Here is a 17,072-nt window from a genome sequence, read left to right as displayed (position 1 = left end):
TAACTATCATGTTCTTCTTATACGCATTTGAAACTTATTGCTCATCGCATATTAGCTTATTGGGTGCTCTCAACTTAGTGTTCTAGATGCACTTCCACAGTTATTAATTGATAGCTTTCGATGAATGAGTTAACTTCTGAAAGATTAAATTTTTAAAAGTATTGAAAATCCAGGGATGTAGCCCAGAAGGATATAGACACTCTAGATCAAAATCAAAAAAGGCGTTTGTTCAGAATGCCAATAAGCTTTTTGGCCATGTTTGGCTCAAATAGGTGACATCGACCACAACTTTTTTTAAATTCTGCACCCAGCTGGAATGACCCATATGTGAAGCAATCTTGTCAGTTGACCTCAAAATAAAAACTTTGTTCGAGATCCTATTTTCCCAAAATAAATAAAAATAAAATATTTCCTAGTCTCATTACTTTTTGAAGTCAAGCGGCGTTATTGGCGAGTGTACCGATGAATTCACATTTATGCACTGTATAAAATAACGAATTCCAAAAATTTACCAATAGTTGTGTTCTACAATTTTTGTAAACTCTCAAGTATCCAAGGTTTTAAAAATTTATAAAGTTTGCATTTTTCATAAGATTTAAAAAAATATAAAAAATGGACGAGGGCATTTTGAGGTATGTAAGTTTTAAGCACTTCATTGTATTTTGTTTGCTCACAATTACAAAAAAGTACCGGCTATATTTATTTTCTAGAAAGACTTGATTTTTCTCTACAAGACGTCATATTTAATTATTTATTATTTTTATAGTCCATCTGACTTGGTAGTCTCAACGAAACACTTAAATATAAATGTAGTCAATCATTAAAAATTAAAAATAGGCCGACAGCAAACGATGACGTAATTAGGAGGCATTGATGTCAAAGTCAAATAGGTCAGATATTTCGTTGAATTGATGAACCATGGTGACAAAGGAATTGTTTGCAGCATAGTTGGTTGCATGTACAACTTCTTGTAGCAAGGCTCTCGGACGGAATGTTCGGGCAGGAGCATACAGATAAATTTTGACCAGTAACTCAGGAACATCATGTTCTGCGAGCAAGACTTTAGCAACGAAGACGGCCTGCGATACGTTTCGTCGCTCAGCAAGAGTTTCCAAACCTAGCAGACGACAGCGGTCAGCATACGGTGATAAATTCAGCGGCCCCTCTCCAAGGAAGATAACACAGTGCGTATCTGACGAATTTGCGTTGAACAGCTTCGAATCGTGCTTCCATACTGTTTGGTAGGGATTCCAGACAAAACACGCGAGTTCCAGTAGTGAGCGTACCAATGAACAGTAAAGGGCTTTGAAACACAGAGGATCACGGAATTCCTTAGAGATCTTGAACATGAATCCAAGCTGACGATTTGCTTTGTCGATCGTGGTTGAGAAGTGTTTATGTGAGTTTTTTTTTAATCTAGTTCGTTTATTTGTACGGCTCAATCGCGTTAGCTTTACGGAGCCGATATCCCCAGCAACGTTATAATCAAGAAAAACGGCAGTCATAGTTCGACGGAAACTTATTACGCAGCACTTTGAGACGCACAGGACCATAAAATTACGTTCACACCAATCATTAAAGATTTCCAGAAGGTTTTGTAGTTATAAACAGTCAGCATAGCCTTGAACGACTAAGTAAACCTTCAAATCATCGGCGAAGAACAATTTACCTCCACGTAGTAGAATAAACATTACATCGTTCAAAAATAAATAGAAGAGCAGTTGTCCCAAAGTGCTACCCTGTGGAACACCTGATCTGTTCGAGAAACAGTACCATGAGTAGTATCCAATGCATACAGTAGCTTCACGTTGTCCGAGGTACGATCTAAGCCAGCTGCAGAAGGAAGCAGAACATCCAATTTTTCAAGCTTTGCTAGCAGAACGTTGTGCACAACTCTATCAATCCACTTGAAGTTTCTTGCATACATTTTCCATTAAGAACGACGTAAAGCTGACGAGATTCGTTTCCATGAAGCGGCCAGGAAAGAAGTCATGTTGACATGTACTTATGTAATGCTTGAAGGAAGCAAACAATTTCTCATTTATCAGCGACTCAAAAACCTTAAATCAACCCCGAGCGAGGTAATCCCACGGTAGTTTTCCACATTGCGTTTGTCTCCTTTCTTGAAATCAGGGAACATAGTAGAGCGTTTCCATAGCGCGGTAAATTTCTGCTGACGAAGCGACAGGTTGAAGAGCAAGGACAGCGGAGGAGCCATGATTTTTTTTTTTTTTCCTTTGGTTTGTTTTTTCTGTCGATCTTGTTTTCCGTGCTGAGCACCAATGCTACCGACGTACCAGGAAGGCAGCTCCCACACCTGGACCCTACCTATCGACCCATCAACTCATGGGACCAACGACTTTACTTCCCATCCGAAGGAAGGCGTGATCAGAGATGTTATGCCTCAGAACATCCCGGCGGCGCCGACTGGGATTGAACCCAGGCCTGCTGGGGTGAGAGGTAATCACGCTTACCACTACACCACCGGCGCCGTTAAGGAGGAGCTATGATATCGAAGCATTTTTTCAGGACATGGAATAACGCTCAGACATGGTGAAAATGATGGTTTCGTTTTACTTATCACAGAGAGAACCATTTGTACATCCACGGCAAAAACATCCATGTCTACGACGTCGGTTGGCACATCACGGACGACTCGCTCAATTTCAAGTTCAAGTTTCAAATTTACGAGATCCAAAATGGCCGAATTTTAGCTAAAATATGAATGATTGCCCTTAACAAACTATTATTATGCATATCGGAGTACCGTATGCGTGATAATGTTTGCACCATCGTACAAATAAGGTTCCCATTTCACATGTGCATACAATGCCTTGGTTTTCTTTGCATGCACTCATACCGTAGTAGGCTGTGTATAAAAGAAAATGATTTACTTAGTTTGACAGTTGCACCATGACGAAGTGGCAGCGTATTCGTGATTTGTCCCACGCGCAAATGTCGCAAAAAGACGTTTCAATCGCCGTGGCTGTGTCCCGGTGGACCGTCAAAAGGGTTTTACACCGAGAAAAGAAAGGACAACTATCCACGAAGGTGGTCACCAAGGTTGCAAATACTCATTTCAGCTAAATAATGTTTTTCGGAATAATAAAACCAAAAGATGGTATGATGACATGTTTTACTTGTAACTTACAAGAAGAGGTTACAAAGTATGCGTTTGAAAAATATAACCTGTAAATTTTGCTTTCTATGTGTCACAATCAGCGATTTGCTGATCGCTGAGTGAGTGAGTGAGTGAGTGAGTGAGTGAGTGAGTGAGTGAGTGAGTGAGTGTGTGAAAAATCGCTGATTGTGACTTGCATGAAGTGAAATAAACAGGTTTAATTTGTCAAACACATTCTTTGCAACCTCTTCTTGTATCTTAACAATTCAAAATATGATCATAGCATCTAATTATTTCATAATTGAAAAAAAACATTGTTTTAACTGAAATTGCAACCTTGGTGGTCACAGGTCGTCCGAGGTCAGCTCGGGCTCCGAGGGCTATCGCTGCTATCAAAAGGAAGATTCTGGTGAATCCAGTGCGTTCAATAAGGAAAATGGCAATGGAACACGGGATCAGTGACTGTGCCGTAAAGTAGAAGGCTAAAGGAAGATTGTGGGGCGAAGTCGAGGGCACGGAAAAAAAAACTCTCATGATTACCAACCGCATCCGGGAGCTACGAGTCGAACGATGCATGAACATCTTGAACTTCCTTTAGCGAAAAAATCCGGTAATCCTGTTCACCGACGAGAGCATGTTTACCGTCGATCCCGTATCAAATTCCAGAACCGACCGGTATATTAGTTCTCTTCCGGTAAAAGACGTGGCCGACGAGCACAAGAACGTGTATCTGACCAAGCATCTTGCTAGCGTTATGGTGTTTGGATTGGTGGCTTTCGATGGCAAAAAAATGGACCCGGTGTTCATTCCAGAAGGCGACAAGGTCAACACGGAGGTCTACATCGGGATTTTAAGTAAGTATGTTCTTCCGTGGATCAAAGAACAGTACGGTCCGAAGCCAAATGTTTTATTTCAACAAGATGGGGCTCCGTGTCACACCTTGAACCGCACTCAGAAGTGTTTGCTGGAACATCTTCCGTTCTGGGCGAAGGATATGTGGCCGCCATCCAGCCCCGATCTTAATCCGCTGGATTTCTCAATATGGCGCGTCATGAAGGCCAAAGCCTGTTCTAAACGCCACCTGAGTACAGCAAGCCCCAGACAAACATTGACCCGTACCTGGAGAGAAATGGATCCAGACTATATTATTAGAACCTGCCGTGCATTCCGGAAGCGTGTGGAGGCCGTAATTGTAGCAAGTGGAAACTCGATCGATGATTAACATAGTTTAAGACTCTGAGAAACATCCCCCCTTTGAATAAATAAAAAAGCTCGAAAACGAAATTTTTGAGAATTTTTTTAATTTTGACATTGCTCAATGATGCAAACATTATCACGCATACGGTAGGTCGAGTCAAAAATATTTTTTTGCTATTTGGCTTGAAACTGCTGTGTAAAGAAAGAGAGAAGGATTAGTAATTTAATATCTATCTATCTGTCTATCAAAGATAAGCAATTAAGGTATTGGAATTAAATGAAAATTAATAATCCTTCTATATTTCTTATTTGAGTTATCTGGGTAAATTGACTTCTGTGCATGCGCTGGTGTTAGCGTAGTATCTTGTGGTAATATAAGTGTTTGTTTTATTTCTCATGGAAAGTTGTTTTGAACTGCCTAAAATTATCGAATTAAACAGAATTTTTTTTGCTTATAATCAATCATAGGCTAATTGATGTTCAATAGTTACTCAGTAGAATCCTCAAGAATACATATGAACTAGAAGGATGAACGCACGGAAAAGCTTTAATAAATACTGACTATTTAATAGTAGATTTACAAACATAAGATGAACCAAAAAGATGTGGATCACCTTTGCTACCATGGGAATTTCAATGAATTTATCAAGCTCTTAAAGCATTCTTCAAGTCTAAATAACGGACTATAATACCCTCAGAAAAACAAAATTTTTATTTGGAAGGGGAGAACCCTTCGCTTGGGAGAACCCAAAATATATTGTTAATATGTAATAATGTCGATCTTAATGGATTCCTATAGTAAATCACAACATAATAAACATACAAATTTGAGCTTTAGATACTTAAGAGAACCTAAAGATGTGTAGAAAATACAATTTATATCACATATGATCTGATAAGCTTTCACAAAGCTCCTCGGATTCGTATAATATTTCAGGACATTATAAAAGACTCTGTTTACCCTTGTAGAACTTCAAGATCAATCTTCCAGCACGATTTGGAGAGTTTATTATGTCTTCTATATCTTATTTTGTACATTAAACCATATTGAGCATTTTTCTTGACGTATCATTCTAAAACATATCCACTGTTGAAAATGTTAATATGAGGATCAGAACTTCAAATTAACTTGGACATCCAAGACGCATTATGGCAGGGAATCGTGCCTACTTTGAACTCCGGAGGACGCTCCGGTCGAATAAAATTCGCCGCCGCACGAAGTTGACTATCTACAAGACGCTGACTAGACCGGTGGTCCTCTATGACTATGAGACCTGGACTATGCTCGTGGAGGACCAACTTGGTGTTTTCGAACGGAAGGTGTTGCGTACCATCTACGGTGGAGTTCAGATGGATGACGGAACGTGGAGGAGGCAAATGAACCACGAATTGCACTAGCTACTGGGAGAACTATTCATCGTCAACATTGCAAAAATTGGACGACACGCCGTAAGAATGCCGCATGACGAAAGGGTCGAAAGCGACCCAACAGGAACAAGAAGAAGAGGCGCGCAGCAGGCAAGGTGGATCGACCAAGTAGAAGACGACCTGCGGACCCTTCGCAGACTACGAGACTGGCGAAGTGTGGCCATGAGGGGAGACGACTTCTTCAGGCAGCAGAGGACAACAAGGCCTTAGTCTGATTGGTAAGGTAAGTAAGTTCAGCGGTTCTAAGATTCTATCAAAAAGTGTAAAAAATTCCTGAGGTAAGAAAATAATGTAACCACATAAGTTGCGGTCAAATGAGCAACACTTTTAATAAACATTTTAATTTTATAATATTATAAATATTAAAACAACCTTTAAAAAATTTCTTATCGATTGGAACCTGTTTCATAAAATGCGAGCTGTATCAAGTTTTTTTTATAGAAAAAGGTCGGGCACATAAAGGTTAAAGACAGGATCATTGAGCAATTATAGCATGCGATAAAAATGCTTTGCATTGTAGTTTGGTGTGATCAACTAATACTATATAGATGACTAATTCGTCAGTGGAAGTGTTTTTGTATAAGACCTACTTCTTCGAATTGTTTGTAATTCCCGGTAATCAACCTTTACGATACTTGACTGCAATATCCTTGGATAGACACGGTACCCTCGCAGTAATGAAACGATTTTATATATTAGATCTTAATGAGTTCCATTGCTTTACTCAGAAATACGCGTTTATTTATTATTTCTATGCTGCTTTCAATGTGATTATGACAACGGGAGAACAGTGATATCGACGAAGATTCGTACAATTTGAATCGGAACGTAATAAACATTAAACATGAATGATGTAGGTATTATTTATTGACAAAATCGAAAAATATTTAAAGTACATAACCGATTCAGTCAAGGGTCGTTTGGGGGTGGTCTGGTTTTGATCCCGAGTAATTTTGTTAGTCACTAGAAATAACCCAGGTTGCTTGGTTATCCATTTGTATGCCTCTTTTCACACCTACTCGATAACAGTACCGTGGTTTCACAAAATCGTCATTTCAAATTCTGAAAAGTGACAAGTTTCAATGCAAGTATTTCGGTTAAGGGTCAAGTGGGGGCGGTCTGGTTCCTTTACCATTTCATTGCAATTTCTTGTACTTTCAATTGCTCAAAGAATGGCCCGCTCGTTTTTGCCCGTTAAGAAGTTATTGGTATTGGAAATTGTGACAAATGTGACTAACTTTTCAAATATTAATGATAGCAATTTGCAGTCTTCTGAAATGATATGTAGTTTTCTATTTCTAACACCTTTGTACAACATGCCAAACATGAAGAAATACTATAGAAAAAGTTACAGATACAAAACTGATTTTAACGATGTCTCCACAATATAACCTTTATATCTCAGCAGTTATAAGAGCTAGAAAGTCATATTATTGAGCAAAGTTGTTCACAGTAAACTTTTCTGCAGCTTTGCCCAGCACAATTATTTTGTATCTTATCAAATTGAAAAAATAAATTTTGCATCTCACTTTTAGGAGGATTAATCTTTAATTTCGTTTAACCATAAGAAGGAGTGTTGTAACCCGAGAAACTTCTCAGAAAACATCTAGTACCTTTACTCAACCATTTCAGTTAAATAAAAAAGAGCGTATTTTGATACCCTCGGCACCACTGTGCGACGCCAGGAAGGCAGCTCCTACCTATCGACCCATCATCTCATGAGCCGGGGACCAACGGCTTTACTTCCCTGGCGTGATCAGAGATGATATGTCTCAGAACATCCCGGTGGTGCCGACTGGGATTGAACCCAGGCCTGGCTGGGGTGAGAAGTAATCACGCTTACCACTGCACCACCGGCACCGCTATTTTAATCTTTATCCCCTTCAAAAATTATAGCTCATTATTGCTTCCAAAAATGCTGATACTGCTTAACCATTTAACAGTTTCAATGGGAGAAACAAACCGTTTTACATTTATATTCTCATTGTTAAAAATATACTAAAAGTTTTGTAAGATTTTTGATTTTCTTCCTATTTATTTTTTTTGAGTGCTTGAAATAACTACGTAGACACTCAAGGTAGGAAGGGGGAGGTTGAGGCTTGTTTGCGATGTCTAAGAAGGGAGGGGGAGAGGTTTAAAAATTAGAAGAAAAAAAAACTATCTACGTAGTTTATGGAGAGCAATAAAGACTATGTTCAGGAGACTATCAATAGTCATAAGTATGGGATCTGTCAAAAGGGTGCACAAATAGTTGCCCATGCATCAACTGCACCTCCGAGATGTATAGTTCCTCTGTTGCATCGTCACTGCACCGCGAGATGCAAGAGCTGGACTCAATCTAGCGTGCAATAATCTGAACTTTCGCCGGCATTAACCACATCAACATGTGGTTTTTCCCCCACAATTCGCTGCCGCTGCCTCCAGAAAGTCAAATTGAATGCAAAGGCAAAGCACAATAAAAAGGAAACAAAGAAAAATCCTTTTCGTGAAACTAGTTTTCGAAATTGCCAAAGTTGCCATAAGGAGTCATCGGCACGAAAAAGCAACCTAAATTGAACCGTTCAGTGCAGTGAATTTGTTTCGACCGTGTAAATTTATCGTGTAGTTTTTCTCTGCAGTCAGAAAGTTAGAATATTATTAGACAATGTTGAAAACATAAACTATCACTAGATCCTCTAGTTATCCTCGTCAAAGGCTTATGCGGAAAGCTCGATTTCAAATAATGTTCACCTAGTTAATCAACAGCTGTCTTGTGATGTCTCCCCTCCGTACGGTATGTGGAAAACCTATGTACAATAGCCAGAGGTCTGTATTGTTTGGCGTACATTTCAAATTTTCAAAAAATAATGTTTAACCCACACACCTTAACACAACATGACGCGAATAATCTCCCCAAAAAAAGTTATGTGTTGGATCTCATTTTTCTCTTTTCCCTCCAATGCACATATATACAACTTATTCATTTCAATGGCATAATGGAAAATACATTGCCAATGTGTGACTGTATGTCGATGATACTTAGCGTGATTATTTAAAAATATAAAAAAAGTTCTGAACCTCAACACCAACTTTTTTTTAGCTACTGCCCCTGATGTAGCTGGTGGTGCTGAATTGCAGACTCCACCACCAACGGCGTGTGTAAGTGCATAAACTGTTTTTTGCCCGTTATTATTTTTAGACAGCCGATATTTTTAATGTGTTAGTTACGCTTTATGTAATGTGGGGGCTTCGATGCAGGACAGAGAGCAGGATGTACACAAACAAAGGGCTCCAAAAATCTACGGGCGCTCACTCTTTAAGAGCGACGGACACATGACCGACTAGCTTAAGCCACCTACCGTGCCAAGCTACCAAGAAAACAGCTCTTTATCCTGTGAGCATTGTTAGCGATGTGTCAGAGAGAATTTGAGTTCAAGATGCATGCTTTACTTTGTCGAAGTGGAGTGTGGGTTGTAGTGGTAGTTGAGCCACGTATTAATTCTTGGCGATCCTCTTTCGACCCTTTCATATCTATACCAACAGCACTGTCATCGTCATCATCGCCATCACCGTCATCAACGTGATTATCGTCCATCGGGTTCATGTCCTTTCGCAGCATGCACTAGGAACGAAAGCGGTATGCAGCAACAACTGGGAGTGAACCAAAAATCCCATGTGAGCCATGCAACTTTACGTTTCATTGTTGCCAGCACTGGTAATTTTGTCGGTGCATCAATGTTATTGCAAGCAATCGTTCATAATATATAATTTTTAATTGAAAATTTATTTAGAAAGTTGGTAGAATATTTAAAAATAAATAAAAAAATATTAATATTATTTTTGAAAAAAGTAATTTTTGGAAAAAAAATCGAATTTTTGGGCCACACTTACATGGTCACCCTAATGACAAAATAAAAATATACGGGTCTAATATTTTGCAATAATGAATAAAACTACATTTTTTACAAAATTCTGAGAACCACTATATTGTTTTGCTATGGAATGGCTGTATAAGTGTGGATATGTACACAGGTTCTAGCACTTATATTTTGATTAAACTTCAATGATCAGCATTAATACTTGGGCATTCAAAGAGGTCAATGACATAACGTCAAAATCGAAAAAAAGGTCGAATAGCCTACTGTCGAAAGAGACAACAGGCCGAAATGCACAAAACGTTGAATGGACATAAGGTCGAATGGACAAAAGTTTCGAAAGGGACAAAAAAGTATAATGGACGAAAGGTCCAGATTGTTGATGAGAAAAGCAACCAACATATTGTTCGTTTTATTTACTCAAAAGTAGTACCTCAAGTAACACATAAAACATCTTTTTGAAAAATAATTAGAACGGCTTGTTGTATAAATTTATTTTAAGTGATGCAGAAAACATCCCACGTTTTATATGAGGATTATAAATATTTTCTACATACATCCTAGATTTCAACATTTTCCATAATAGTTTTCTTTTGCTTTTATCTTAAAATGTTATTTAAACGTACATCTTGTTTTAATACCACTATAATATATTAAAACATCATATCATATACAAAAAAACGACCCAACTGGAACTGAAAATGATACGGAAATATCACATTCCCAGCACACTCACAAAAAAAGACAGAGAACCACGAAAGAACTATTATTAAAACGAAGATGTTCAGGAAAAAGATCCTTATGTTTTGATCCAGAGTTTTCCTACGAAGTTGAAATTTCAGAAGATAACTTTGAAGTTCCCGCCAAGATACGAACGCATCTCGAGTACTTCAAGATGTTTTTTTTTTCGATAATATATTTGAATATATCGTTGTTCCAATGCTTACTCGGTCCAAGTGAAAGGTTCATGCGTTAATCAGTTGAGTTGCTAATAGGAATCTGTCAGCTTCCGGCTTATGCCGATTACTGGAGCACAACAATCGGTTACGATAAGGTCAAAAACATCATGCCCCTGAAAAAGTATAAATAATACGAAAATATCTACATTTTGCAGACAACACAAAGCAACATGATGATCCGGGTTTCAAATTTTGTCCAATTTTGGACAAACTACAGACGAATTTTAGAAAAATACCGAATGAAAAAGGTGGTCTTGATGAATGATGGTGCCCTACAAAGAAAAAATGGCTGGCAATTAACCACTTTATTCGAGCACTTAAAATGACGTTTACTACCACTCGAACTTTGAAATAAAACATTGTTTTGAGATTTTTTCTTCTAGAACCTCGAGAAAAGTAGCCAACATTTGTGCGTTTCATAAAAAAAATGAAATTAGTTGGTCCAGTTTTGTGAAATCACTGGTAGAAAGTCACGCCAAAACTGCTTGACAAAGTGGTCAATCGGCGACAATATTTGAAGAATAAGCCTAAGAAATGAGGTTACAAGATTTTCGTGAGAGCTAGGGCAAGCTATCTATGATTTCGTCATCTATGGAGGCTCCAAAACTTTCGGGGATTACTTATTTCCAGAAGTTGAGGATAATCTTGGTGTAGGCGCAAAGACGTTTTATTATTATGTCATACGACTCATCACCCAACTAACAATTTTCACAATGTAAACGCTTTACTCATTTCATTTATACAGCCTCAAGCTGTAGGGTAAAGCGCTACTTCGTCGTAATCGCCCATTTCCGTTCTATCGATCAGAAAAGATCAATAATATCAATGATTTCACCGTGTACAAATCAATAACTGGTTTGTTCCGATGCGTTAGTTCATCCTGTTAGAGCGCATTGTATGAATATTTACGCTCATTGTTCTCAAAACAAAAGAAGCGCTCCTAGCGAATCCCCTTTTTCTACGTTTATCCGTAGGACGAAGAAAATCTAATGGTGTTTCAATGCGTTAGGACGGAATTGAAACTCGTAGAATGAATTTAGACTCAAGAAGCAGTATTATATTTTAAACAACATCTTAACAATTCGTGCCTCTTTATCAAATCTAACGGTACGTATAGAAAAGGGAATAAATTTGGTAGTCATCTTAGACAGAAATATTCTATTTTTTGTTTAAACTCATTCAGAAAAGAGAGGTAAAGCGCGGGTTGTGCTTAGTAGAACGGAAATTAGATCAAAAACCCTATTCAAACGTTATACGATATGAGGTAACCTTTACTCAACCTATATACAAGCAAAGCTGGCGAACTTAGTCAGCTACTTATGGCTGTTGGGACGTTTGGGACAAGCTCTTATTGTATGTCCATTTACGCCTCTATACAGCGGTTATCCTGCTATTTAGTTGTGTGTGAATTTGAAAGGCACTTATTCAACCTTTTCCCGGTTATCCAATAAACACTACACAGCTTTCTCTTGAAGCCGGGTTGAATATTTTTAACAGTTTTTTTTTATTTTTTTTTTGAGGAATTTATTGAGTTTATTTTGCTGTGAATCAAATTAATCAAAATTAGTTATAAATGAGCACATCACTTCACTAAATTTTTTACCCTGCCGGAATCTGGAATTGAACTCGTGACGACCACATTAGCAAACCTTGACACTACCAACTTCGCTACGACAACACTTTGAACTGACGTAAACACATCTACATGACTTTTTACAACAAGATCACTGAGTAGCGGCTTTATAATAGTGCTCATGTATCACTTTTCTCGACTAGTTACTTCAGCTTTGCAAAGGAGCGGAGTAAAAGGTGTAAAACTGCACGCGTCTAAAAATAAACCTAGATGACTGTAAAAATGCTTCCAAAGTAGCTCTAACACAGTTGATTTGTTGACTACAGGTTGCTTAGTTGTTGAAAGAGCACTTTTGATGTTTATGTTATTCAGCAAGAGTGGTTGGTTGTGTAGAACCCATTAGATGAGTTATGTATTCACTTCATTAGCTTTGTTTTGCAGCTACAAGTTGAAAGTTGATTAATAGTTGCATAGAAGTGACATTAGCGTTTATTGGCTGATGTTATTCAGTGCGACTGACAAATTGAATAATGGTTGTGAAAAAGTTGAGTTAACGCTCTCCAAAACTATTTTGCTAGCTAACACTACTGCGACCAGTAATTTGATCTATTATAGTATATCCCGTGTCCTTAGTTTAGTGCATGTCATATTACTTCGTCACTGTTGAGAAATTGTTTGTACAGTTGTCATTCTTGCATTTATCGCAAGGATCCGATTCTAATTGAAAGGTCCCGCTATTTATACCCTTCGGGGTGTTGAAACACCCTCCAAAGGCGTGCCCCTAGTCTTAGGGAGGAGTTACTGTATAAATAAATAAAAAGGAATGATCTCACCTCAAATAACCAAGTGGAGCTGCACCAACAGCAACCGGCCTCCTCATAGACTTTCTTGGACCCATCGCAGGTATCTCCTTCAAACACAAACGTCAAAATTCCGGATCCTCGTCGATTTATAATTAATAAAATATAACAAAATACAAACAACCTCGATCTTCGTCACTCAATTTCTTTAAACTCATGCTATATATGAATATTTTAATTGCAAGGTATGATTGAACTCAACTTTGCCTATTTAATGGATCTACTATTTAAGTAAAGAATCAATTTGCTAAATAATCGAGGTTATTTGAGCATACAAGAGTTATAAAAACAAGTATCCACGAATAATTTTTCAAATAACAAAACTCTGCAAAGGTAAAACAATTTAAGAACATCGACCCAATGTATGATGGTATAGAATTGATTCTCTGGGTAATCCAAATTCTGAAAACCATAGATCATATTATATTATAATAAAATAAAAGGTATGATATGCTATTTGATACACCTTCTGGTCCATCAGGATCTGCAGGACAACTATTTTCTATAAATGTTACAGATTTAAACATGTGAAATAAAAGTAATTTACTAGTCATGCAGTATATAAAATATGAATAATGTAAAATAAACAAGTGGTACAAAATACAAATAAGCTCGATTTTAGTTAACCTCAATACATTCAACTGATTTAAACTTTTGATATTTTATAGGAATTGCAACAAATACATTATTATGAACCTAAGAGATGAACTAGCCTCAGGCTAAAAATCTCTAAAATAAAGATTAAAAAAAAAAAAAAAAAATTATTATGAACCATGGAATGGCTTAACGCAATATGGAATGCTTTTAAGAATGTTGGCAAACTTTAATAATGAATTAATAGACAAAAAATCGAGGTTATTTGGACATTTAACAGTTTTCATGCAATTGTAAGCATGCACTACAATGTTTTTGTATTTTCCTGAACGTGAATTATTATAATATTAATCTAAAAAAGTTCCATCATCGAAGAGCTGAAAATAAACTTAAAGATTTCAATCATTGAATTCAGCCTAAAGGGAGCATTGGCGAACACAGTAAGCTCACTCATCACTCATATTCCGAATCTGATTACGTAAGAATTTACAAGTATACAAATAAATATATCAACAAGTAATGTATGCATTAGAGAAAATCAAATGATGTTACGCTGCTTCTTCCAGTTGTGTTTGGATCCGGTTTTAAATATTTATCATTGAATATATAATAATAATATAATAGGATCTGAGATTTATTTAAACTCAAACTCCACGGATAAGCCTCTACTACCGATGATCTTTTAACAATCCACAGCGCTTCGTAAGATTAAGTTCTCTTTTAGTATGTAGCTAACGATTAAGATACGCGATAATTCATGTATTTCGTTCAGTCGATGGTTAATTTAAAATATGCGAATAGTACTGCCAACGACGACGATAATAGCGAATTTGGAGCTTACTTTTTGCCTAGGATAAATACACCAGGACACCTCCACTGGATCCTCATGTGCATCTAGTTCCAATTCTTGTTCTTTGTTTTGCGCTAAAAGTCCTTGCCGTACAATCAGTTCGTAATCTTCCTCTGAGTTGGCTTTGTCATCTGTGGTGGACGCTTGGGTTGGCGAAGTATTTCCTCTAACGCCGTGGTTCGGTTATCATGCCAGTGTTTGCGCCGCACCTCCATTGCTATTGTCGGATTGACAACATTGCCCATTGGGATTTTTTCAAAACATCAAATAAAATCTCATTGTCCTTAAATTAAGAAAAAATGTGCACTGTCCTCCATTTAGCATAGCATAGTGTATGCGAATAATCGCACTTCTTTTCCAGTCAAATCTAGCAATATTTTAAGCCTAATTTCAACAGTGCGAAGCATTTAATTACTTTTACTTTTCTGCGCACTCCTTGCACACTGTGTGCATTGTCCTCCATTTTCACCAAAACTCAAGTAAAACTTCCTCCTTTTAAATATTTTAATATGGTAACCCCTGAATACTCTGGAGTTAACCGATTTTATTTTGCAAGCAATGGAAAATTGCTTGAAAATTTTCTCAAGTGTAAAATTGATTTTGCTATTTCTCGGTTGATTCCCACCTAAAGATCTGAGCCAGGAATGCTCGAGCCCCCATGTTTACGTTACGTTTCGCCAACGTATGTTTTATTGTGATTAAAAGCTGGGCTGTGTCATAAAAAAAATGTGCTGGTATATATGCTCTCGTTGCTTAGTCTGTTGGTTTCTGCTGTTTAGCTTACAAATAAAAATATTTTACGAAAAACAACGGTTGATTTCTATGAGATAACAATATTTGGTAATGAATAAGAAGAGTAACTAATTATGTGGCTTCTGAATGTTTGTATAGTTGACAAGCACATTGAGTGAGCCCGCAGTAACGAGGGTAACCCTAGTCTCAGGTAACGTCGATTGTCCAACTCTGCTACCACTTTAACGTTCCTGCTCGAAGACTTCGTCATCAACAAATTTATTGGATATCAAGGCATCGTACGAACTTTGGTCAAAATAACCCATTAGCTCACTATTATAACAAATTTAGTTCTCTACGATCCCAGTAAATAAAAACTTTAAAGGATATAATCGTCAATTCGTGGCATGTTGTAATTTGAAAGTTATGTTATTTCGATATTTTCTATAAAAAATAAATACCAAGTCTCCCCGACATAACGATATTAGTTTATTGAGGACGTTTCTCACATCAGGCCTCAGTGTGTAAAGTTCTATGTTTTTATTAATTTATGATCGAAGTGAAATCATGTCCTGGGAGGATTAAATTTTCTAATATTTTATGTCCTGTGGAAGAAGCTTGACTGGAGCCCTTGCTATAACATATAACTCAGCATCAAGAAAGAATTTTTAATAGAAGCTAGTGAATAGTAGTGAATAGGAGAACGTCAAAAATGGTGTTGGTGCCGCGGGGATTTTTTTTTTGTAAATTTATTTATTTGTACAGGCTCAATCGAATAAACTTTACAGAACCAAATAATATTTTGCATTATACATTATTAATGTCTTACATCTAAAGTTAAAATCTACAGTTGAAGGAATTGAACCGAGTACTCGCGGTCGTATCAAGGTTAGTGGAGATTTACAGTTTCATGGATGGGGAGAGGGAGAAGGAGGCTTGAAATATGATTTATGATACAAATATTTCATTATTCCTAAAACATGAACTTATTCCTATTCAACTTGATGACAGCAGTGGAGTTCTACTATTAGTAAAAAACCCACCAGCACACAAAATATAAACTAAACACAAGGTTAATCAAACTTACAATCTGAGGTCAATATTCTTAAAGAAATCATAAAATCCATATCGCGTCCAAGCAAAACATCCCGAACTGGAACATTAGGTTGTCTACCTGGATCTCGGAGGGAATCATGTAGCTCAGATCTGACTCCACGATGCTCATCACAAGACCAAATAATGTGATCTGCGTCCTGGTAAACTTGTCCACATTGACAGAGATTGCTGTCCCCCAGCCCAACACGGATCAAGTGAGCGTTTAACGAATATTGATTGGACATGAGGTGAGACATCACACGAATGAAGTCTCGATCCACCTCCAAAATTTTGAACCAAGGAATCTTCGACACCTTAGCGATGATCGAAGCTTTGAGTTACGTATCAGATCATATGAAGACTACTCGCATCATATTTTCGGTATCCCAGGCATTTGATGTGGTTGGCGTTAAAAACGGTGAAGCATTCTCTGATTGGCCGCACCGATTCTCCCACGAACTCCAAGATTTCAACTATGGTAATATCCGCATCATGATTTTCAGCAACTGGAACACATTCACTTTAAAGATATTTTTCAATCTTTTTAGATTCGTATCGCTTGCGTATTGCTACGTTCAGTACGCATAGGTTTTAACCTCAATCAAAATAACAAGTATTTTTCAGTAAATTCATTCAATAAAATAAATCTATCGTCACGTTTTTAGTTATTGAACCCGATCGTAGCTGTCACCACAGTACATTTTGTTTTGCTTTTAATCTCCTATACACGCCTGCCATATGTGTTATGGAAGCCCCTAATTCATCCATCACAGTCGAGTTATTCCTGCCAGCGACCTCCAGCCGTCCCT

At 37.4% G+C, this 17,072-nt stretch overlaps 1 protein-coding gene across 1 annotated transcript in view; it reads left to right on the top strand.

Moving 5' to 3' along the window:
• Positions 1-9,386, top strand: part of LOC135714160 (uncharacterized) — a 70,052-nt gene extending 60,666 nt beyond the window's left edge. Inside the window, exon 3 of the mRNA XM_065237453.1 lies at positions 9,269-9,386. Within this exon, the coding sequence (XP_065093525.1) occupies positions 9,269-9,386 (118 nt within the window). The remainder of the gene's footprint in view (positions 1-9,268) is intronic.
• The last annotated feature ends 7,686 nt before the right edge of the window (positions 9,387-17,072 follow it).

This window comes from Ochlerotatus camptorhynchus, unplaced genomic scaffold, assembly GCF_037179485.1.
Source record: "Ochlerotatus camptorhynchus isolate MF236.1 unplaced genomic scaffold, CSIRO-AGI_Acam_v1.1 ptg000624l, whole genome shotgun sequence".
Lineage (NCBI taxonomy): Eukaryota > Metazoa > Arthropoda > Insecta > Diptera > Culicidae > Ochlerotatus > Ochlerotatus camptorhynchus.
Note: the sequence above shows the minus strand (reverse complement) of the source record. Positions and strands in the feature narration are given on the sequence as shown.